At 43.2% G+C, this 25432-nt stretch overlaps 2 protein-coding genes across 2 annotated transcripts; one reads left to right on the top strand and one right to left on the bottom strand.

The window, feature by feature from the left end:
• The first annotated feature begins 917 nt into the window (after positions 1–917).
• On the top strand, positions 918–8415 carry rnf175 (ring finger protein 175). Its single transcript, XM_042070878.1, has 9 exons — positions 918–1037; positions 1736–1773; positions 2145–2286; positions 3815–3969; positions 4465–4572; positions 4901–5021; positions 5386–5519; positions 7188–7289; positions 7502–8415. The coding sequence occupies exons 1-9, from the start codon at positions 1017–1019 to the stop codon at positions 7620–7622; spliced, it is 942 nt and encodes a 313-aa protein (XP_041926812.1). The 5' UTR covers positions 918–1016; the 3' UTR covers positions 7623–8415.
• A 2624-nt stretch (positions 8416–11039) lies between these two features.
• Positions 11040–23401, bottom strand: trim2b (tripartite motif containing 2b). The gene is made up of 12 exons (XM_042070967.1): positions 23210–23401; positions 18725–18886; positions 18318–18433; positions 17738–17889; positions 16992–17172; positions 15862–16636; positions 14992–15095; positions 14500–14667; positions 12768–12936; positions 12600–12670; positions 12344–12484; positions 11040–12000 (listed from the first exon to the last, which is right to left on the bottom strand). Exons 3-12 carry the CDS (start codon positions 18351–18353, stop codon positions 11848–11850), a joined length of 1950 nt encoding a protein of 649 aa, XP_041926901.1. The 5' UTR covers positions 18354–18433; positions 18725–18886; positions 23210–23401; the 3' UTR covers positions 11040–11847.
• Between the last annotated feature and the right edge of the window lie 2031 nt (positions 23402–25432).

Here is a 25432-nt window from a genome sequence, read left to right as displayed (position 1 = left end):
AAATACTGGCACACATGCATCATACACATGCACACAGACACACTGGCAGTGCACACAAGTTTGCACACGCAAGCGCACACCTGCACACACACACACACACACACACAAACACACATACACACTGGCAGTGCACACAAGTTTGCACACGCAAGCGCACACCTGCACACACACACACACACACACACACACAAACACACATACACACTGGCAGTGTACTGAGTCAGACACAAGTCCCCCCCCCCCCCCCCCCACACACACACACACACACTACATAGCCTACAGTACACACACACAAACGCACATTTGCTGTTTCATTGTACATGCATAGTCCGGTGTCACTCAACTCTTGTTTTGGCCCCCAATAAAAGTTATCATCCAAAAATAAGGTTGTTCTTAGACTGGAGCTGCCCTTATCTCTCATCCCTCTCGACCTCTTCTACCAGCACTTCCTCATTTTTGATGTCTTTCATATTTATGTCTTCCTGGATCATTTTGTTTAAATCTTTCGTTGTATGAGCCCTTCACTCTCCATATCTTTCTCCTGCTTCAAGCCTAGTGACATTATAGGCCTACAGTCATACCAATAAAGCACAAATTTAATTGAATTTAACTGAATTTCATTTCAAGAAAAATAAAAAACGGGGTAGCCTATATGAAGTTCACACGTAGGCCCTATCTCATGTTAGAATGGTTAGAATAATTAGGTTCAAAAGCAAACAAATAAATAAACACATGTTATTCCTTCAAACACACATTTTTCCCCAGAGTCCGGCTAGGCTACTTCCGTTGAGCCCAAACTAAGCTTTCATTAGCTTTCTCTCTGGCAGGAGGGGTATAATGACTGTGTAGCCATATTCATTCAATACAATGCACATGTAGAACCTTTTCAGGCCACTAGCTGGCGATATCGAAACTGGTTTAGTTATTCTGGTACACCTTCAATTGGCTCCAGTAGTAGAAGAAGAATCGCACCACTATGATTTTAGCTTGCCGGTTGGAAAATAGAAATTAGGGGAATGGGTGATACACAACCGCAGGTAACTATCGATTTGACGTTGTTATCGATAGCAGTGCTTTAGTGTGTACATGACTGTAGTTGTCATTTTGTTTATACACAACAATTTGCAGACACAAATCGTAATGAATATTGTTAGCTTGCTAGCTAGCTACGTGGACAGTTAGCTTGCCATCTGTTGTGATCCACCTGATTGGCAGGCTGACTGATAGGGTGTGTAACCAAACGTCTATGTAAATGTGGCACCTTTCAGCTGACACATTCTGGTCTACATGTCTCTTTGTAAGCTATTAACCGGTTAACCAGAGATGTAATTCACACGTTAGGTTTTACCGACTTGAATAGCCTGTTTAACTTAGCTGATTACTTGGCTAAAACAACAGCTACAACGTTAACTAAAACAATTTCTATATTTAATAAATGTCTTGGTTAGAGTTGAGAGGGTCTGTGCGACTGACAAATCAATCATCCAACACTACTGTACGCTGTCGCACCTTAGTTGTAGGCTACTGTTTTCATCACCATCCCCATTCAAAGTCGATTCCGTTTTGCTTAATGGGTCAACAAAGAAATGCCCGAAAATCACATCCTTTGATTAACGTTGTTTTCGTGTTTAGTGGGTGTATGTGGATTTAAAGGGGTCGCAGCTCTTTACTTCTCTGATAGCAACAACTTAGATTACGGTATTGTAACTGGTACCCTTTTCTCTTTTTGTCTTAGGGGGACATTTTGAAAATGTCCCACAGAGAGAACTGGAAGTAAGTTGAAAACTCTCCCTCTGTTTCTCTCTGTATAACTGAAACACTGCTATGCATGAGGCACTGACTGAAGATGCATGTTCAAGGAGTTAAACAAGTAAAGCTAAAGGCTTTCCGTAAACTCATGAAATTGTACTATTTGTATCACACTCATGTGTAGCCATCCTATATGTAGCCAAGTGCCTCTTCTCTTTTCTTTGTCTCCCACACTATTGTGTATTCTTTACCTATGTAAGTCTTGATCACACATCGCTACTTTTTGAATACTGTGACTATGAGTTTTTATTTGGGCCTTTTCTCTTCTCTCCCTCCCTCTCTCAATCCCTCTCTCCCTCCCTCTCCATCTCTCTCCGTCTCCTTTCTCCCTGCAGAGTGCAGCATGAGCGGCTGCACGTGAAGCACCGAGGCCATGAGGCCATGCACGCCGAGATGGTGCTCATCCTCATCGCCACGCTGGTGGTGGCCCAGATCCTCCTGGTGCAGTGGAAGCAGAGGCACAGCCGCTCCTACAACGTGAGTCTCAACGCCGCCCGCCAGTCACACATCTGGCACGTGGCTGACAGTTGTGACTATGCACATACATCTGCAATGAGGAGTTGATGTTTCGGTTTGGTTATAGAGACTTTGTCTCTTCTATAATCATAGTGTTTATTTAGTTTGATTGTAACATATACTGTGCATCCTCTATGAATGGGCTGATTATCAGTACTCAGAGTTTGTCATGACTCATGAGCAAGGTGAGGGTAATGATTGGATGTGATGGTAGGAGTCCAACTTTGTTTTCTGTGCAACATGACCTGTTATTGGTCAGTTTGTGGTCAGAAGATGTAGCTTCATATCTGTGCAAGGTGGGGGTAGCATAAAGCCTTGGGTCAAAGTAGTAGAAGTCCCTCATTGTCATGCATTGCATGATACATGCAACAATGTGTCTTTTACATTGCTAACATGCAGCTTGCTTGAGCACAAAGGATGGTTGAATCAGGTGAAACTGCTAAATATTGTGAATGTGATGATGACAAAGCATGTTTCAATAGATTTGGCTCATGTGGCTACTATGTGCTACTCAAGTGATGGTTGCCCAGTCCAGACACTGAGAGCTCTCTCATTCCTCCACGGACGTTTGTCCACAGAGATCACTCTTCTTTCCTGACTGAACTTAACACTTGAAGACAGCTGGGCAGTCTGCTCACTGTACTACTAATTCCTTATCCCATTCAGGGTCTAACACTGCCCTGCTGTCGGACATAATCTGGTTAGTCCCCTTGAGTTTGTTATCTCTGCCTCATGCAGATGCTGCTCTCTGTGGTAATAGGCCATTGGCACCTCTTGGCAAGACAGTGACTGTTCACATGCACTTCATTATCTTGGTTATGATTTTGAAGGATCCTTATCCTAATACGGTTTGGAGAAATCCGGTTATGCTAGCAAGAGTACTCTAGTACTCCAGAAACCGGGATACTGTTCCATGTATAGCCTTCACCTTATCCTGGATTTTAATAACCAGGTTTCTCTGTGTTCATGTAAGCATCATTTTCTGAATAGGATCAAAAATGGGATTAGGCTCATAACCGGGATACTGAGGTAGATGTAAACATAGTCATTGAGACATTAGCCTAAACTGCTTGCTTTTGGTGGAGCTGTCCATTGTCCTACCAATGAAGTTGATTTTATACGTGAATGTGATAAATTGCTGCTGTCTTCATGACTGGAGCAGAATTTCTGCAGTGTTGACATACTTGAACAATAAAGTTGATTTTTACTTGAACAATAAAGTTGAATCTAAAATTTGTGAGCTTTGACTGTAACCAGTCTTGATGGACAGCTGAAGTATACTAGCCTATTGGTTACTCGCCTTACTAACTGTCGGTTGGTAGCTTGCTCCACTTAAGGGTTTGCAGTGAAGTTTACCGTAGTGAATGCTAACCACTGGTTGCTCTTATTTCTTTGTGTGTGTGTGGTGTGTGTCTCTGTGTGTGTCTCTGTGTGTGTGTGTGTGTGTGTGTGTGTGTGTGTGTGTGTGTTTTGGCCTGCTTTTCTCCAGCTGGTGACCCTGCTGCAGATGTGGGTGGTGCCTCTCTACTTCACCATCAAGCTGTACTGGTGGCGCTTCCTCTCCACCTGGGGCATGTTCTCCGTCATCACCAGCTACATCATCTTCAGGGCCACACGGAAGCCCCTGTCTGGCAGGACGCCCAGGTAAGGACTGCACCACCCAGAACAAGCCCTCAGTGGCCTTCTGTCAGATACCAACCAAAGATGTGCCATTGAAAGGATTTGAATGTTTGAGTAACAACACATTTCTGATGTTGCTTCCATAGCATTGTACTGTATGTGCTTTAATGGCCATAGGAAGATCATGCAGATCAACACATTGAACTTGTACCATCACTCTAGCATTGTGTTCACCTTTTTATGGATTGAGGTCTGGACTCTGGCTGGGCCACTTTAATGTTGATATTGTTTCTTGTTCACCATTTATTTCCCAGTTTGGCTAGATGTTTCAGATCATTGTCTTGCTTAAAGGTCCGATGAATAACACATGAATTAGTGTGTGTGTGTGTGTGTGTGTGTGTGTGTGTGTGTACATTTGTTTGTTTATTTGTTTATTTATTTTGGATCCATACCTCATTGACATTGTGTACTTCAAGATGTTTTAATAGTTCCAGCATGTGTGCACTTGACCTCCTGTAGAATGGTGTACAAGTGGTTCCTGCTGATCTACAAGCTGAGCTATGCAGTGGGAGTGTTGGGCTATCTGGCCATCATGTTTACCATGTTTGGCTTCAACGTCCTCTTCAGGTGAGGGCGCTAAAGATGCTGCTGCTTGTGGTTTGGTCCAGTGATGCACAGGGTCATCTTAATGATGAGGATGCTGTCGATGCTTTTCTCACTTCAGTTATAGTTAGCATTATACCTAATCACTATTGCTAGTTTCCCATACATGCATTAAGCCTAGTCCTCCACCTAAAGCTTTCTTTATTTTAGTCATGATCCATGTGTGGCAAACCGGCCCAATATGTTCGATCATAGAGAATATCATTATTTTTCAGCTAAGCTTGAGTAATCACAAATAATTGTAATTAGAGACGTTTTTTTTTACTTCTGTGCTTCGATTGATGTTGTTCAGGATTAAAGCAGAGGACTCGATGGATGTGGGCGTCATCATGCTCTTCTATGGGCTATACTACGGCGTCATGGGACGGGACTTTGCTGAGATCTGCTCTGACTACATGGCCTCAACCATAGGGGTATGCTAACAGAGAGATGTTCAATCACCTGTGTTGCACATCAAAAATATTCATGTCATGATTTCAGAATTCCACACAGATTTTATTTTATACCCGGCTTTATTCTGAAGCTTCATATGTAGTGTATGGTCTTTTGTGCAGAGTGCAAATAAACCAGTTATTAACTGTTGGTTGTTAACTCAGTTGCCAGTAAGCCACATACAGGCTTTGTTTATCAGTAAGCCTCTAAGTCATTCTAATGTAGTTTAATAAACAGTCTCTAATGTAGTGGTATATAGGATAAGTGAAGCTCTATGTGTAATCTCACAGCGCAGAGTTGGATGTGTGATCAGTTTCTCTGCTCTCGTCTGCTACTGCCTGACAGTACTACAGTGTTGGGGGCATGCCCACGCGCAGCCTCTGCGACGACATCTGTGCGGTGTGCGGTCAGAAGATCCTGGTGGACGTGGATGAAGAAGGCATTATTGAGGACACGTATCAGCTCTCCTGTAACCACATGTATCCTTTGAAAAGCCACAGTAGGGAACTAGTGCACATCATACTGTATGCTGATTGATTTACTGGCTTTCAGTGTCTTGTGAAGAGGTGAAGGAATACATTTTGAAGCAAATCTCTATTCACATTAGTGCTTGCTGATTAACTCATTGAGTGCCAAAAACGTAATATTACGTTTTTCCTTCCCATGCGTTGAGTGCCAAAAACGTAATATTACGTTTTTAGCTTTTTTTTTAAATTACGAAACTAGACACTCTAACACACCTTTTATATGTGATTTTGGGAACTCTGTGATGAATGGAAATGAAATATATGACGATCGAAAATTCATGAAAACGCACAATCTGAACATTTTATCTGGACATTTTATCATAACTCGGTTGCCGCTTTGGGTCGAATCAGTGACGCATGCACGTCATCTCAAAACCAGGCCATTTTCGTGGGTCTATCACTAGGTGGCAGTCTCGCCAGGTCTCGCTGATCACTTCCCGGAAAGTTTACAGGCAACACTTAATATTTCATGAAAGACGTTACTGTATATCTCCATTTCTAGAAAAAAACAGCGATTTTGATGAAAACTAGCCACTGTTTAGCTTGGGATTTCTCAGGAACAGAGGCATGTTTGCACCCACTGAGAGCTTAAAGTCTCACCTTTTAAACGAGCCATTGTATGTGTTCATAGCTATAACACAGAATATGCTGTGGCTGTACAAAAATCATCAACAATGGTCTAGATTGCTGGCACTCTAGGACAAAGCTTCCGAAAACAGCTTGGCATTCAATGAGTTACTACCAGTCATTTGGAGATGAGAAGTAAGGTGTCTGTTTCTATCAAATTACTTTAACATCTGATGTGTACTACATTAGTAAAGGTAACTCTAATACGTGTAATTCTGTCCTATTAAGAGTCTCTCTAACTGTACTTTGGATAAGCTTGATGGCGTTTTCCTCATCCGCACAAAGATCACCACTTATTTAGATGTAGAAGTAAAGAACCTATGATGAGACTTTTCTCATATATCCTGAATAGAAGTGTGGGGGTTAATCTTTTTTTATTATTCTAATTAGGGCTCTGGGTGTGCTGTCAATCAGATGGATGTCCCATAGTGCCCAGTGGCCTGGTTTCCACTGCTGTGGGAACATCCGTGTTCAGGTGCATAAGGACGTCAGGGCTGTAAACAGTCCCAACCATAACTGGAAAAAGTATTGTTTTACAGTTTTTTTTCTCGATTGCTTTGACCTGCTTTAATAAACCTAAATTCATTTGGTCTTTATGAACTCCTTTGCACAACATTTTGTCTTTTCACAGTTTTTTCTGATAGCAGAAAAATAAAAAAGAAATGGAACAGACATAGCAAAAAAATTTGCTTTTGCTGCATGTTTTAAGTGTTTTGAGAGAGTAACAGCATTTGCAAGCAAAATGTGTCATTTTGGCCAGAGTGCTTTTGTTCAGACATGGGTGTTAGCTGTTTTGAAAACGTGATGTCAGAGTTGACCCAAGCATCAAAGCGATAAAAAAAAAACTGTAAATACCGGTTCTGCTGTAGCTCATAACAGCTCATAACTCATAAGAGTTGCTCACATAGGATACTATAGCAATAACATTTGCAAGTGTTCCGATTGATTCAGAGCAAGTGATTGTGTTGATCCTTAATAATTGGTTGCTGACAGTTTCCATGAGTTTTGCATTCGTGGATGGTGCATTGTGGGAAAGAAGCAGACCTGTCCCTACTGCAACGAGAAGGTGGATCTGAAGAGAATGATGAAAAATCCGTATCCTTTGAACCATAAATATGAAGCCTTCCCCTAATTAAAGAAATGACTGCATTTGTATTCATTTGTTTTCTTTCTTTCTTTCTTTTTCTTTCTTTCTTTCTTTCTTTCTTTGAATGATCTAAGCATGGATGAAAAATGGTGCCCTAACTTAAGTACAAACTGTGAACTATCACATCTGCACTCAAAAGCTTCTTAACTCAATTTATCAGTTGGGAGAAAACACACGTGTTGTACGGCCAGCTTCTGGATTGGCTGAGGTACCTCGTTGCTTGGCAACCCATCATAATTGGCATCGTTCACGGAATTAACTTCACCTTGGGCCTCGAATAGAGAAAATGGCAAAAAGAACAGAACTATGAACCATTTTTAAGCGACTTGCACGGTTTTGTCTGTTAGTATTTATAAGATGTAAATTCTGTACTTTACCATGTATAGATGCAGATGCTTTTGTATCATATTATTTATTTAATACTGTATCAAGTGCTTCACACAGCCAGCTCAGCCAATGACTTACATTGTAAAGCGTGGGATTTCAACACATTGAAATGTCTAAAAAACTTGCTGATGCCATTATTTGTTAGATTGTTTGTTGTTTTTAAGGCCTATGTGACCTGTTTTTCATTTCTGCGTTGTGGTTCAGTCATCTACTCAGCTGTTTATTCCATGATGCATATGATTAATCGGAGACCATGGGCTTGATTTAATATTTACTTACTGTGGGATGTAATGACCCCTTCCTGTTTACTGTTAAGGGTATACTGTAAGCTACGGTGCCATAAAACCTTTTCATGAGGACTTGACAAATGCAAGAGAATCAGTAGAGGTAAGAAATTAATATTTCACTCTGGTGATCTCTTGTGTAAGTGAGAGTATTGTTTTTGTAAGTCTGGGTGTGGGAACCTCGTTTTCTTTGGTGGGGGGGGTTAAGCACATTTTTATCCCATCCATCCATATCTGTGTTTTGGTTAGTTTGTGGTCAGCTGATTGTTGACAGGATAATGTTCTGAAATCCTTCACTGACAATGAGATAAATTTTAAAAGAAAATCCGAATTCTCATGTGTTTTGTGTGCATTTCTAGAAATGTATGTGCAATATATGAACATGTTTGTGTTCGTTCAGTGATCATCTTATGAACTTTTTTTAGTGTTTAACACTTCGTTTGTACACTGAAGAAAAAAAGAAAACTGTTCAAGCAAATTGAACGAAGCCAGAGGGTTAAACCTTTGAAAGCTTACTCACTCGTACTAGACTGTCAAGAAATGGAGCACTATCTACAGTAGCATCTCCAAAACATATTCTGTATTTTCTCTGAAAACAGTTGAAGTTGAGTGGTTGCCTTAAATCTTCAAGTTCATCAGTTCCTAACGTTCAACGACGTTGATGGTTGCAAGAGAATAATTAACAAAGAGAAATCAAGGGGGGAAAGTAATCCATGATCTACTCAGTCCTTTATTGATGTGTTGTACATTAGCAGTGACAAATGAACTGTACTGTACTGAAGGTCTCGCTGTAAGGGGAACAATCTGACATCAGAGTGAAGGTAGATGATTTATGGTAAAATTGATTACTGTAAAGTCAGTCGCATGTTGTTGAATGAACTAGCACTGCTTTAAATGGATAAAATAATTACATTTGAGACAAAGTTTACGTTAAGGCTAAAATTGAGGCATGAACGATGAACATTCGGTTGTATCTTGTCTACACATGTCTACACAATCTTCTTCCAACGTAAACACAAATCATCATGGTTTATAAAAAATAACATTCATGATAATTCAAAATAATGTCCAAATAATACTGTATAGAAAAACACAATCTTAAATAAATATACATTCTTTCCAGTGCAATACAACTTGATAAATAACATGAGCTTCATAAATGTAAACATTACAATGTGGAACATAATAGTGTAAAGTTGTATGAATGAGTTTTGACAGAAAAAGCCCACATAACATTTAAAGTGAGAATGAATCAGTGCATTGATAAAGATGCTGCTATTTTTTTATAATGTTTTTTTGTTATTTAGCTGTAGCCTAATGCCACGATTTGTGGTATAACACATGCAGGTTGCTCTGGTATACAGTGATAACTAACATCTAACAGGCAAGCAGTATCATGCCCAAGCTTGGTCTTAATTGTGGAATGCAACAGTAAAATCCTGTCAAATGACTGACATTTCTGAATAGAGTGACTTTTCAAACTATTATTTATTAAAAATAGACAAATGTACTCCTTTTTGGGACAACAACTTGCAAAACTCACAACATGACTTATATTGAGCAAAACCCTAACTTTGAGTTGAGCAGCTGTTATTTTGTATGACTGTTAGAAAAGCTAACCTTTAGCCTAATTCTAAAATAGTGCATTTTCATGGACATCATTTCACTATATCGATAGCAAAAAATAGCTAAAGGGTGTGCAGACTCAAAATTACAAAGTGACAAGCAGAATATCTCTATGTAGAAATATTATAATGGGCTGTGGGACCAAATTCCAATCCACAAGTTCACTTCTTGTTTTTAGGCAACACATTGTTAAATGCCAATTGCACATTATTCATGAATGTGTCCCCATTAGACTAGTACAAGTGATCTATGTCTCTTTTGTTAGAATTACAATAACCAGCAGTCAATATCTATAATCTGCCTTGATCAAGCACTGGTTGGACCAGGAATTGAAATGGTCACATCCTTCAGTTAAAGGAAAATTCCGGTATTTAGCACTTTGAGTCGACATTTTGACGATTGGTCCTGTCTCTACTTTTCTGACTCGTTTTGAATCGCCTTTGACTGCTCAGGGTGGCTGCCAACAGGCATACTGTAGTAGGCTACTCAAACATGTCCTAAAACAACCCTTAACGTTCGTTTTCAAAACTGTGGAACTCACCGTGGTTAGTCGTGTTCGTTGATGTTCCAAAATAAGTAGCGTAGCGAAATACAGTTTCTGTCATGTTTTATTTGCCATTTTGTAATATCCCATTGATTTCTGTTGGAAGACTCATTGCACGTTGATATTACTGCGCCACCGTCTATGCTTCAGGTTCAAATATTGAGCGGAAGTTTATACGTGGTTGTGAGGTGTCTGAATAAATAGTTCCACAATAGGCCTAGCAAATAAGATGGCTGGAAATCATACATTGCGCCGATATATTTGCTTTTAATAGTCAACGAACCACTCGGTGAGTTGCACAGTTTTGAAAACGAACGTTAAGGGTTGTTTTAGGACATGTTTGAGTAGCCTGTTGGCAGCCACCATGAGCAGTCAAGGCGATTCAAAACGAGTCAGAAAAGTCGAGACAGGACCAATCGTCAAAATGTCGGTGTCCACCACTCTAGTTCATCCAAAACAAACCAGAAAAGGGCCTTAAAGAGCTAAAAACCGGAATTTTCCTTTAAGATATTATCAAGTAAGAGATTTTGGAGGAAGCAAAACATGCTTGAGGTGTTCTCTCCACAGGAAACAGCTTTTTTAAGGGCCGTGTATCTATTATTTCTGTCTTTGGACATGAGGTGGCCTATGGGAGTTGTATTGCCTGCTGGCTGTTCCATTAATGGCACTCTCTTGCTATTATTTGATATCCTCTGCGGTCATAGGGTCTTTTGTCTTTATATTGCTGTACTTATATTATATATTGTTTCAAGAGATGTCAGCACAAATGCAATAATACTTGTCCTGGCCTTCTCTCAGATCTAGCCAGCCATGTTGGGTTTTTTTATGCCTCCGTACTGACATGTTTTCGGGTTGTCCATACGTCTGTCAGTCCTGATCTTGTAAACGTGATATATCAACAATGCTTCGAGGCACATGTTTCAAATTTTGTACGAAAGTTTATTTGGACTCTAAGATGAATTGATTTGATTGTGGAAGTCCAAGGTCAAAGTTCAAGGTCACTCTGACAACATCTATGTCCCGTGAACACAATATCTCAAGAATGCCTTGTGGCACGTTCTTCAAATTTGGTATGTTCATACTTAGTTCAAGTATGAACATTCACTTGGACTAAATCAACTGGTTAAAATCCTTACCACTCTATAATGCATATAAATGCCTCGCCACTCAAATTAAGGGCTGCATGAAGGCATACCACCACTACACGGTATTTCTAGTTCTCTTCTCTATGACATAAACCAGGGTCAAACATGTTTTTGTACTAGGCACCCAAAGGCCTAAATAAAACTCTTCAGTAAGCAGTTAAGAATGAAACATTCCCTTTTTGCATTACAAGATGAAGACATTCCAGACATGCCCATTCTGAAGTAAAATTCTGGTGTACTTGGTAATGGGGATGGCACTTTGCAAAATGAGTTGTCTGTTTTGAGATGAAATGCCCTAGGCGATGAAGACTGCCTTAGGGGGAGAGGAGGCACAACCCAGTGAAAATCTCTTCTTTTTTTTAGTACAGGAAGTGGTGTGTGAGAGGGGGCCCTAAACAAAAGCTCCTTTGGAGCCGATTTCTGTTTTAGTTCCATTTTGAGAAACTTCCAGTTTGCCATAGACAGCGGGTGGTGGGGTGCACCTTGGGTCTGGTTGGGGTAGAAATGCTTCCCGGGTTGTTTATTGTAGGTAGCGGTACACCTTGAAGCAGTGGTTCCCAGAGTCGGCGACCACCACATGGCCATCAGAGGTGAGCGCCAGGCCCTGGGGACCATACAGGGGGTCAGCCGATGTGTTGATGTAGGAGAGGAAAGAGCCACTGCTGTCGAACACCTAGGTGAGGGAGAGAGAAGGAGAAGGTGGAAAATGAGAGGTATCCTGCATTGTGTGGACAGCGCACAGTCCTGCACTGGACCTGAATTCAAGAAAGAAAGGCTGCAATAAACAAGGCTCACAATGGACAGAATAATAACTTCAATCACACTAAGCTTGGCCTGATATAAGTTTGAACGGGTGAAACATTCAAGGCTGTAGTGAGGAAGAATAAGATCAAATTGAAGAAAATGACGGCAGAGGACTGAAACTGCTGAATAAGATTTTCATCAGATGCTTTTTTATATCATGGCACATGACAAAGGAAAAGATGGCAGGTGGTTAAATGTCAACAACTGCAAACCTGTATCCTGCTGTTCCCCCAGTCGGCCACAATGATGTTCCCATTGGCATCTACTGCAACACCAGTCGGAGCATTGAACTGCCCGTTCCCCTCACCGTTCGAGCCAAACTTGAGCAGCAGCTCTCCGTCTGTATTAAACACCTGCACTCACAGGAAAGCACATGTGACCACTCAGAACAACTTTTCTCAGAAATAATGATGAAGGATTTTAGCCCATGTGAGCTATTCAGACATTCATGTTATCTGCAGCCCTTACCTTTACAGAATGGTTGTGGAAATCTGTGATGATGATGTCATTGTTACTGTTGACTGCAGCAAAGTGTGGTCCTGAGAATAAAGAGTGGAATGAGGGAGAGCGTTACCATGGCTGCCTCAACAACTCAACATGAGCATTTCATTTGAATCTGCCAGGCGTGTTACACACCTGCAAACTGTTTATCTCCGTTTCCACGGCTACCGAACTTGGCGACGAGCTTGCCGCTGGTCTGGAAGATGAGGACGGTGCAGGCCTTGTTGTCCACTACGATGACGTGTCCATTATTGTCCACAGAGACCCCCTTTGGACCCATCAACCTCCCGGAGCCCAGTTTACCCTTTAAATACAGCAGGACATCAACAGAATTACAGGTGGCAGTAAATCCCAACTAGTTGCACATGTGTAGGTCTATCACTACATAAACTAGGCGATCAGTTAGTGAATGGTGAATTGTTTTGGCATGGATCATGGAGCGTCATGGAACTTATGAGGAGCATGGAGCAAGAAGTAGAAAAGGAGGAGAGCAAGGAGGTGGAGGTAGCTGAGAAGCGAGGGCTGGCCTTCTTCCAGTCCAGAGTGAGTATTGAGAATCTTAATGCGAACACAAGACATCTGAATTGCAGTTGTACAGCGAAAGACAAGAACGCAGCCACCCGGTGAGCTGCAGAGACCGAGAGGAGAGGCATCGGGGAACATTAAGGCCCAAGGTGGAGAAGGGGGGGCGGCGGCAGGAGAGGCCAAGGCCACCGAGGTACACTGAGTGGAGAGTGGACACCAACAAGAGACCCGCGCCGGGAGGATGGACAGGGTGGACAGAGCGCATGGGGAGGACTGACATGGAGCGACAGAGCTACAGAGGGAGAGAAAGAGGAGGAGGGCAGCACAGGGCTTCTCAGAGGAACACTGACAACTGGTGGGAAACGTCAGTGAAGAACTACTGGGCTTAACTGGGCTACTGGGCTTAAGAGTGTTATTTCCGAAGACTGAAACAGATGAACATAAACAAATGGTACTTGTATCAAGCATGCTGAATTCATATCAATGAAAATAAACATGATAATCATTGAATAATTTATCATTGAATGATAAATAAGTGTAAATTTGTAGATGAGATACAGAAAGAAAATAGTTGCTCTCAGAATTGTGGTACATAATACAGTTGAATTGTCCATAGCAGACAAAGTGTTGCAAGTGTTAAGGAATCTTGTGACCCACAGCAGTGCAACTTGTCTAGCCCTCATGTCCTACATGAACACATTTCACTGTCCTGTCGCCACGGTGACGAATGGAACTGCCAGCCACCAGTCAACAATGGCCTGATTATTCCAACATGGCCTTTAGGATCCGCCCAGAAACAGCTCCTAAATGAGCCGCCACAGTCCTCTCCCTCACTCCGACTCCAGTTACTGCCAATGACATCATGCACCTTTTCAGTGGCACTGATCGCATTATCTCGTGCGGGATTCTCACTCTCTTGAGTAGCTGCTGCCATGGAGATTCCTCCCTAAACATCTTTTGATCTCTACTTCTAAGTGCCAATACATTTTATGGCTGCCAGAGGATTGAGGCAGTGATTAGTAGTAATTACTGGATTCGGGTTGAATATATAGAATTTCCTCTGTTTTTATTCTTTCAACCGCATGGTGTTAATGCGCTTGGATGGTGATTTTTTTTTTACTTATTCCTCAACACTAACCTGTGAAACCTAAAACTGAACATTTCTTTCCTCCTTTCTTTCTTTCTTTCTTTCTTTCTTTCTTTCTTTCTTTCTTTCTCTCTCTCTCTCTCTCTCTCTCACACACACACACACACACACACACACACACACACACACACACACACACACACTCCATTCCTATGGTGTCCTGTGATGTATTTATATAATAGGGGACCCTCTCACCTTGTATTTCCCTTCGCTGGAGAAGATGCTGACCCACTTGTTGTCATAGTCAGCGATGATGATGTCACCATTGGGATGGACTGCCACTCCTGTAGGCCGTTGCAGTTGTCCTGGCGACCGCCCTCGTACCCCAAAGCGGTTTTGGAACACCCCTTCATTGGAAAATACCTGACATATGGATATAACGCATATAACTGTAGTCAGATATTTTAATATTGTAAAAAGCCTAACAATATGGTACAAAGAGAGAACGCCATTACATGATTACATTTCTGTCCGAAGTCAGATTTTTGAGGAGAGTGAAATGTAAGGATGACTTTTCCCACATTTTCTCTATCCTCCAACTGGTTTACAATTTCACTGAATGATTTCCAATTTCTCATGCATTAACTTGTACTCTGGGGAAGTTGCACCTGAATCTTTCCTTTCCTGAACTCAAATGAAAGTCTCCTGACAGGCCAACGGCAGCCTGGGAAGAGGGCCCTCTCTCACCTGCACGCACTGGTTATTGCTGTCTGCGATGAGGATGGTTCCTGTGGCGGATGCAGCCACTCCTTGCAGGTTGGTGAACTCTCCTTTATTTCTCCCTTTTGTTCCTGGAACATAGAATAGAGTAGAGTAGCGTAGAGTAGCGTAGAGTAGAGTAGAGTAGAGTAGAGTAGAGTAGAGTAGAGTAGAGTAGAGTAGAGTAGAGTAGAATAGATAGGATTAGACTTTAATTGTCATTGTGCAGTAGAACCATACAACACATTTTGGTTGTGCAGCCTCTAAATACTAACTTTACTAACTTTCACATACATCCCTATAGTGCAACTGTGCTGGCTGTGGGGTGGGGGGCATGATTGGTCAATTCTGTGATGGCCCTGGGGATAAAACTGTTCTGCAGGCTGGAGGTGCGTGCTCTAAAGGCCCGATACCCTCTGCCAGATGGTTTGAGGGGTGTGTCTGATCCTGCAGAATATGGTGCGCTCAACAGAGGCAACAGATCTTTAAGATGTCGTCCAGTGGGGGCAGGGAAAGTCTAATGATTTTTTTCAGCAGATCTTATGATTCGATTGAGAGATTTCCTGTCCTTCCCTGTGCAGTTGGCATACAGTGCAGTCATACAGTATAATATCATGGTCAGACAACACATGCACGGTTCCCTAAAAGAGGCCATCTTGGATGAAATTTGGTGGTTGATGGTTATTCTTTTCACAAATAACACAACAAACAAAAGCTTCCTATCAGAGCATAAAGATAGCATGTAGGCCTGTGTTAACGTCTTTTTCTGCACCTCCACATGCTGCTGCAGCTAGAAACAGCATCTGCGTTGTGTCATGATTATGTAATGTACTGAGAATCGACAGCGTGAATTTGTACCTATTTTGAAAATGAGGTCGTCCTCTATGGGGTTGGCCTTCTTCTTTGGGGTGCTGAACATGCTCCCTGCCCGCCGCACCCCTCTCTGTCGACTGCGACTCCCCGACCCTGGGGACTTAGCGCCGCGCCGCTTGGCACCGCCTGACGAGCCGGACGAGCCGGCGTTGGCCGCGGAGGACGGCGTGGAGAGGACCTGTGAGTCGTCGGGGGAGCTGGTCACCCGCAGGTGGAAGGGGCTTCCCTTGATGTGCTGGTCGTAGAGTCTCACGGCCAGGCTGAAGTTGCCCTCTTTTTGGATGGTGTAGACAAAGTCGTACGTCCCGTTCTTATTGTCCAGGATCTCCCCGTCGGCGATGCTACCGTCCGGCGTGAAGACTTCTGCCGAAATCACCGCGTTCCCGGCCTTGCACAGCCCGCCGGCCTTGTCGCGCGTCACGATGGTGACGGAGGTTGGGATGCCTATGGCGCACTGCTCCAGGCCCTCGCCAGACGCCTCGGTCTGGCTGGCCACGGCGCTGGTGGTGACGATGGTGCCCAGGTTGTGGATGGACTTCTTCAGCTCCTCCGACTCCATGTACAGGTCCAGCTGGTCATTCTCCTCTGGCTGCAGGGGCAGGCCCTGGCTGGCCAGCTCGTTCAGCCTCTCAGCCTCGGCACCGTGTGCCAGGAGCACGGCTGCGTCGCTGCCCCCGTCCAGGGCCTGCTCGGTCAGGCTGCGGCTACTGGTGATGCTCTCCTCGCCCTGCACCAGGGCATCCAGCTGGGCCTGAAGAATCTACAGACCACACAGGGATGGACCCATGTGAGGGCATTATGGTCAAGAGGAAGATGCTGGATACACTCAGGATGAAAACAAAACAGATGTTATCGTTGCCTTGATGCTTACTCACATTCACTTGACACCACAAGACAACACAGTGATCTTGGTTGCAAGTTACTATTTATGCCTGTGTAATGTCAAGGTGTTCTGCTCTACCCAATACAATCTCTCAAAAAAACACTGGATAGACAGTGTGTACAGAATACTCCACAGTACAACCACAGATCACTGTTTGCGTTATGTAGGAGTTATGGCTGGCCGTGTGAAATGTGGACAGGCCTTCAGGAGAGTGTAAGAATGTGCCCTGGACCTTCTGCTTGAGGGTGTAGGTGACCTCCAGCTCCATCAGCAGCACACTCTTGCGCACGTCCAGCGTCTTGTGGAGCTCGGCGAAGGCGGAATGGATGTCCTCCTCGATGGAGCTCCTCTGACCGCTGAGCTGCTGCAGGATGTCTCTCAGTGACTGCCGTGCCACGGCGATCTGTGGCAGTCTGTGGTGACGGAGAGTCGGGAGAGTTAGTCAGAGCATAATTCAGCCATTTCATGACCACGCAGCCATAATTCATTTCATGAATCAATCAGTCATTCAGCCATGCGACCAGTCAGTGAACTATCCAGCGGTCGCAACAAACCATCTAATCAATCAATCCTTAAGAGGGTTTATGATCAAAAGCTAGAATAAACTAAAAGATATGTTTGCACAGATCTCAGTGTGCAGATTTTTCATCCTAGTCAGTATAAACATAACACATGATCGCCTGAAGTGAATCAATAACAATCAGCTATCCCTGAAAGCTCTGAAAGCTCAGGGATTGTAATGGCACTAGCTGTGTGTGACGCACCTGTTTGTGTGTCTCTGTGTGTCACACCTGTTTGAGTGTCTCTGTGTGACGCACCTGTTTGTGTGTCTCTGTGTGTCACACCTGTTTGTGTGTCTCTGTGTGTCACACCTGTTTGAGTGTCTCTGTGTGTCACACCTGTTTGAGTGTCTGTGTGTCACACCTGTTTGAGTGTCTCTGTGTGTCACACTTGTTTATGTGTGTTTGTGTGACGCACCTATTTGTGGCAGCGGTCACTCTCTCCTGCAGCGTGAGGCGTAGCTTCTCTACAGCGACGGAGAGGGGCTCTGTGGTGTGGTCGGCGTGCTCACCCCTCACACAGTCCTCACACACAGGCCCAGCACATGCCACACAGTACAGCTCCACCTCCTGCAGAGAGAGAGAGAGGGAGAGAAAGGGAGAGAGAAAGAGAAAAAGAGGGAGAGAGAGAGGGAGAGAAAGTAGTGAACATCATTGCAAAGGGTTTCATCACAACAGCAGGCCGGCAACTCCTGTTGTTCATGTGGACTTTCTACACTGAGGCATGTGCAGCTCCTTGGTCCTCTTTACCAAAGGACTGGACACTACTGCCTCTTTGGAAGCTGTGCACATACCAGTCAGGCGTTTCTAGAAGACTTCTGAGCCATAACATGACCACCAGCCCCATAAAGACCCCCTCAGCTCTGGATATATGTGACACATTTATAGATATTGATAGGCCCTTGCCTCCATTTCGTTATCCCAGAGAAATTCAAACGACTTCAGTAAAAGTAGAGATGTTCCACTGCATGTGGGTTTGTGATGGGCAGTGGTCTTACCTTGTGCTGGTGCTGTGCGCAGGTGGGCAGTGCCATCTTGTTGGGCAGAGCCTCCAGCACTGTGCACTCCTCACTGCTGCTGTCTGGGGACCTCTGCTGCGGCTCCACGGTGGCTGCTGAGGGACAAAAAGCACCCTGTGACAGACGACCCCACTGGAGCTGAGCAACAGAGCAGTTTGTAAATGTCCTATACAGACCTCAACTAAACACAACATTTGGTGTGCATTAAGCTTTTTCTGATCAAAACTTGAAATTTGATAACAAATGATCTCTTAGATCTGTTCAGAATCATGGACTTGTACTGAGTACTCTCTCTCTCTCTCTCTCTCTCTCTCTCTCTTTCTAACACCTACTCCTGCTGATTTCTTCTCTCTCTGTGTAGGTGTGTGTGGGCGTGGAGGACTCACCTCTCTGGCGTGGGGGACGGTGAGTAGGTGGGTAGCACTGGAGAGCGTACAGTATACGGCTGCAGTAAAGATCAGGGACGCAGCAGTTTGGCACTGGAGCTGTTACACCAGAGGTGAGGAGGGGCGAAGGCCTGCGCAGACCTCTCCATCTCACTCAAGGTCCTGCCAGAAAGACACAGGTTAGACGGTCGGAATCATACACACACACACACACACACACACACAAGCACACACACACAAGCACATACTGTACATACTGTATGAATAGACAGGTACAGTATACATTATGTGCACACACACACACACACACACACACACAAGCTATTGTTGACACCTGGATGTAGAGCTCTCAGTGCGTATAGAAATATAGAAATACTGTGTTCGAAGACGTAGACAACCAGGAAACATTTGCTTTGATGAAAAAAGTGGGTCAGACATCAGTCAGAGAGGGGAGGGGGGGGTGCAGGGAGACGAGTCAGATCGGAGGAAAACCCCTTTTGGGGAGGATTTTACAGAGAACATTAGAATAAATTATACGCCATGAAATATCCTCCTCCTCACAAAAGAGCACAGATCATCACCATAGCAACCCGACGTCAGCTCCTGCATGTGTGTGGGTGAAGCCTAGTGCATGGCGGCGTAGTGTAGCCTCGTTTTAACGCCGCTGCCGCCACTGCTGCGCTCGCTTGTGACTGACTGCTTGACTCTTCCAGGAAAAGAGCTCAGGGTCGTCTGTGTAGAGATTACCTGGATGCAAAGTGCTGTATTGCATTGTAGTTGTGATTTGTCTCTGTCTCAGACTGTTCACCCCCTCCACCTCCACCCCCACCACCACCCCCACCCGACCCCCACCCGCGCCGTCTCTCTCTCCTCACCCCCATCCTGTCCCCCCCCCCTGTTTTGTAGCCTCCGATTCACTGCAGTAAAACACTGCAAAGGATTATGGGACAATCACTGTGTGTTCTGGGGCTTTCTGAGGAAATGTTCTGTCAGAGTTGAGACTTTGAGAGACCAGAGAGAGGAGCGATTTGTAAATGCAGCAGTGTCTCGATCATGGCTGGTGCCACTTCACAAGGATGTGTATGTCATGTGTGCACATCTGTTGTATGGAATTCACATCCTTATCAGACAGCATGGTAGCAATGTTGGTTTTGTACTGTAATGTTTCTCTAGTCAGATCAATTTGTGGATGATTAGACTTTTCAAATACCCTGTCTCCTACTGTCTTTGATATATTGTACACACTGTAAAGTTTAGTGTAGTCTCATTAAGTCTTGCACACTTCTGCTGTAGTAAGGGAAAGTTAGATTGTAAGAGGGAATTTAACATGTGAGTGAGTGATTCATAAGACAATGATGCATAGCTCTGTGCTCTCTAGACTACACATCCAGAAGAGTACCCTTGTTATGATTGTGCTTTCAGTTTAAGAGAAAGCTAAACAATCAACAGTCTTGCTTTGCAGGCAATGTAGCTCAAACCGATAAAAGTTATCTGGTCTGCTAACAGTGGTGTATTTGATGGGAATGTGTGGTATGTTTATTTCCCCCTAACAGAACAATGTATGCAATCAAGCTCTGACTCATTTCTTAGCGTAAGCTAATTAATCAAATCACAGGTGCAGTCAATCTACTACAAGTATCTTCAGGTTCAACCAGCGCAGCAAAACCCAAACAGCAAAAAAAGAGCAAAGCCTAATGAAAAAATCCACCATGCCAGTGGGCACAGACTTGCATTGACTGGGTTCAATGAGTAGTACTAGTGCACATAGAAAATGCTTCCAGCAAAACGAGAGTAAGGCAGGCTAATGAGAAATAAAGACATGATGTGGAAAGAGAGAACATCTGTTTGGTTTCCAAAAAATACAGTAGGTGTTTTATCCTATCCTAACAAACTTATGTCTGACTATCAACTACCACAAAGAATAGCAATGAGTAAGTGATTATACTTTCATGACATGATCAACCCCCAAACTCTAATTAGTAGTAGTACTACATTAACATGTACAGGCCTTCTATATTCATAATAACCCATCCCTGTACTCCCTGATATAATGTGGTTTAACAAGACACAGGGTGTATTGTAAGACCCTGGGACAGCCTGCTTGGTCAGCTAAAATTTAAACAGAACAAGGCATAGCCATTCTTAGTCACTGTCATTAGTAGTTTTAGGGTAATAGGCTACTGTCTGACTCAGTGTTGTTACAGTGACAATGAGGCCTTTACAAGAAACCACAATCTGGATGGTAATCTAATCCAAAGGCAGCAAATCGTGAGCTATATCTTTAGCCTGCTGTGGTTTAGACTAAGTGTGTAATGTTATACTGACTGAAGAGCTGCGATTTATGTGCAATTAATCAGCTAGGAGACCTAAATTCTGGTCAGGGTGACCAGAAGACGTGTGCGAGTATGCTAATGGTTGAATGCTAGCTATGCTAGCTCTTTCACTGCTAAAGAGAAGACATGACTCATGGTTCAACTGAATGACCCAAGTGAAATGCATATGATCTTCTACATTACTCAGGTTAACACTACAGGCTGAATTACAAATTAATATCATATCATATGTAATCACACACCCATATTATATTATACGGATGTAAGATTATACTATATATATATAGTAATAGTAATAACTGTATGTAATAGATTGAGACTTACCACCCAAATGTTGTTTTTGAAGCCTTTGTAACATAATCTTAAAAATTGTGAGTTTAACTGTGAAAACGTAGTAGGCAAGTTTGTATAATTTGTACAGGAATTGTTCATTTACTAATCAAAGAGCTTTGAGTCACTTCTTGTGTTAGAAAAATAACACAGTATTTTAGTTTTGTACTAGCCAATGCAAGATGTCAAGTTAGACAATGACAAACCCTGATATGAAAAATGACCGTTGCAGCAGAGCAGTGTAAAACTCTCTCTCTCTTTCTCTCTCTCTCTCTCTCTCTCACACACACACACACACACACACACACACACCTACACACAGATATATTTACCTCTTGGGGAGGAATCATGACCCCTGCCCCTATCCCTAAAATACCCTCCTCATCTTACAAGATCACATTAATCAGGGTTTTTTTTATTCTGGAGAGCAAATCACTCTCTACAGCCACCATATGTCAGTGGCTCACATTGACAAATTAAAATATTACATTTGCCGCAAGTACTTCTGTTTGGCAAGGAATCATAAAAAGAAGAAATATGTTTTAGTATATTCAGTGCCGTGTAATTTAATCAATCTTCTCCCATTATAATGTGAAATGTTAAATCTTAGAGCAATGGCTAATGGGCCCAGATTTGATCCTTCTCCCAGTTCTCTATATTAAAATTGTGAATAGAGCAAAGGACAGCTCAGGATTGCCAGGCGTGGATTTGCAGAGTGTTTCGGAGCAAATCTGTTGTATATTGGGCTAGCGTCAATCAGGCTCAGAGATCAAAAACCTGCCAACTCAGAGCTCAGGTTTGCTTCCATTCAGGCAGTATCAATGGCCATCTACAGGGGTCCTGCTTTAAAGAACCATCATCAACCTCAGTATCTTTCCATGTGGGCGTTTTTTTTTTACATCCATTTCTGTCTTGATATTTGCTTCATCAGCTCTGCCTCTGTCCTCGTGTCACATTCGGACATCAATGACACAGTTTTCCATGAAGCCTAAGAGACATCGACATTCCAAGGGCATGCAGCACAACACATAAACATCCATCAGACAGCTAATTGTGGGAACTCAAAGTGACAGAGAGAGGGATGGTGTCACAGAAAGTGTGTGAGAGAGAGAGGAAGAAGGACAGCAGGAGGGGGGAAGAGAGAGGGGAGAGGGAGGGAGGGAGGGTGGATAACTCGGTGGCCAGAGGAAGCCATTTGAAGGCAGCGAAGCAGAATTCCCTGTGGCTAATATCGTGGCTCCAGTCGAGTGCAAAACCTGCACCAGCCCAAGCGCTCCAGCAGCCTGTTTGCTTTCCCCAAGCGCCATGCAGCGCCTCAGACACAGCCAGGACACCAACATCTCACACACACACATGCCTGCACATAAGCAAACCATCAGGGAACACACACACATACACACACACACACACACACACAAGTGGACCAATAAACACACACACACACACACGCACACACACACACACACACACATATAAACACACAAACAGTTGACTGTGTCTAGACAGTGTGAGAAATGAGTGAAGATTTGAGGCCTAGCTCAGGCTAGCAGTGCAATCAGTCTGAGAGCATCTCTGCTTTTCACCCTCTCTGCCCCTCCCTCCCTCCCTCCTCTCCTCTTCCCTGTGGTCTCTGCACACATGCTGCTTTCCTCTCTCTCTCTCTCTCTTCCTCCCTTTTCCTTTCCCTCCATCCACCTCGTCCCTCTCCCTCTCCATCTCTCTCGCTCCTTCTAAATCTCTCCTCTGCTTCCTCCCTCCCCCCCATGTCATTTTCTGCGTCTTCACCTCTCCCCTGCTGTCCCATCGTTACCCAGGGCCTTACCTTGATGCCGCTGCGGATGGAGGAGCAGAGAGCTGAGAGCGTGTGCTCCACGTCGTAGAGAGACATCTCGTCTGCGTGTGATGGGGGCTGGGTGTGCACTCAGCAGCGGGATCCACGCATCTCCTCACTCCTCCTCCTCCTCCTCCTCCTTCCCTCTCTCTTTTTTTTCCCCTCCTCAGCACTATGGCAACAAAAACAGAGGCGATCAGCAGCACCAGCGAACTGAGAGTGGGGTGGGGAGGCAGTACCCACTTGCTGGAGGAGGGAGGATTAGCCAATCATGGAGCAGGGAGGTCTGCCACACCAGCTGCTTTGTCTTTATTGGCTCACATCTGTGTCTGTCATCATGTCTCTCTTCTGTCACATTTTCTCTGATTCTGTTTTGTTTGGCCTCTCTCTCTCTCTCTCTCTCTGTCTCTGTCCCTCTCACACACACACACACACACACACACACACAAATTGTGACAATTCACTCATTCAACAACTGAATTGACAATATTACGGTAATAAAATAAACTCATCTTACTCTCATAATATAACATAACTGATATATAATATATCACAATTATGTATTTTACAACTGCATTCTTTGAATTAAAACACTACCACAACATCTCACAGTAATCCCTTAATACCATTATTAATTAATGGAAGACAACAAACCAAACTGACCCTTGGGATGGAATGCTTACTCTCAGCCTCCTCAACTGCCATGGCTGTTCTAGCCTATATCCACACCCTATTTTTAGTAAAAATGTTAACAAGAGTAAAATGTTTAATTATTTTAATTTATGTAATTGTAAAATTATTGTGAAAACTGTGAATAAAGTGTGTTCTGTATAATAATAATGATTTTAGATATTTGGTTTCTGAACAATAACATCGGCACACAGAGAAGAGAAGGCACATCCTCCAGAGATGAGGGCCTAATCCTAAATAGCCAATAGCCAGCTAGCCAGAGGCTATATACTTTTACTCATTAGCAATTTTAAACTCAGTCAGAATCCAGCTCTAGGTTTTGCCAAGTTATATCATGATCATAATATCAAGATTACAATTTAATTGAAAAGTATTTCCTTGAAACATTAAATAGCAGGCCTGCACAGCATGCAGTCAAACAATGCAATACTATTTCTCACCACAGGGTGGCAGACTCTGAATGTCTAATTTCCTCAGTGCTCTTTCCTTTCACAAGACAGTACACGAAAGCCAAGGGATCTCATCAGAATCAATGGAAGGATGAGCACATGTTAGCCGACTCAGAAACAACCACAGTTTTGATACACACCATGCCACAGCATTGGAAACGTGAATGAATAGCCATGTATGTATGTTTGTTTGTATGTATGTATGTGGTACTGTTGTCTTTCTTTGTTTCTTTGTTTCCCCATTCTGTAAGCGACTTTGGGTCTTTGAAAAGCGCTATACAAATAAAATGAATTATTATTATTATTATTATTATTATTATTATTAAGTCTTCTTCTTCTTCTTCTGCTTCTTCTTCCTCTTTTTTTCTTTTTTTTAAATTTGATCCTCTGGATCAACTATTTTTGCCCAACAATAACAGATCTTCATTTGTCTGTTTCTGGATTATGATTAGTTCATCATGTCAGACTGGCACTACATGACTTAGTTGCATCATGGGAGGGCAGACAGAGCAAGAGCAATTGTTTGGCACACGTTACATAACAGACCTGACAAGACAGCTCTGCTTCACAGCCTTCATCAATGCCATTTGAATGTGGGTGTGAATATCTCACTTCATTCTGTTCAGCTGTCCAGAGGTCCATTGATAAAAACTCACACCCACATTATCATTATAACTCTTACAAATATCCCGTCTTTCATTTTTATATTTCTCTAGTTTCAAGGAAAGTCTCCCTCACACACACACACACACACACTATAGCTCAGGACTACTAAGAACAAACTGAAATATGGCATCAATAATTTAAGTAACAAAAAGTAGAGCAAGACCTCTAAAAGTGGCACACACACACACACACACACACACACACACACACACACACACACACACACACACACACACACACACACACACACACACACACACACACACACACACACACACACACACAAGCACAAGCTAGACCTCCCATAGGTCACACACATGGATGACATTTCGGGTTGCTCATGTTTCTCTATAGAATAGTTGTACTACCATGGTACTTACCGCTATCTGATGTCCTGACATTTCACACA

This window comes from Alosa sapidissima, chromosome 18, assembly GCF_018492685.1.
Source record: "Alosa sapidissima isolate fAloSap1 chromosome 18, fAloSap1.pri, whole genome shotgun sequence".
Taxonomy (NCBI): domain Eukaryota; kingdom Metazoa; phylum Chordata; class Actinopteri; order Clupeiformes; family Clupeidae; genus Alosa; species Alosa sapidissima.
Note: the sequence above shows the minus strand (reverse complement) of the source record. Positions and strands in the feature narration are given on the sequence as shown.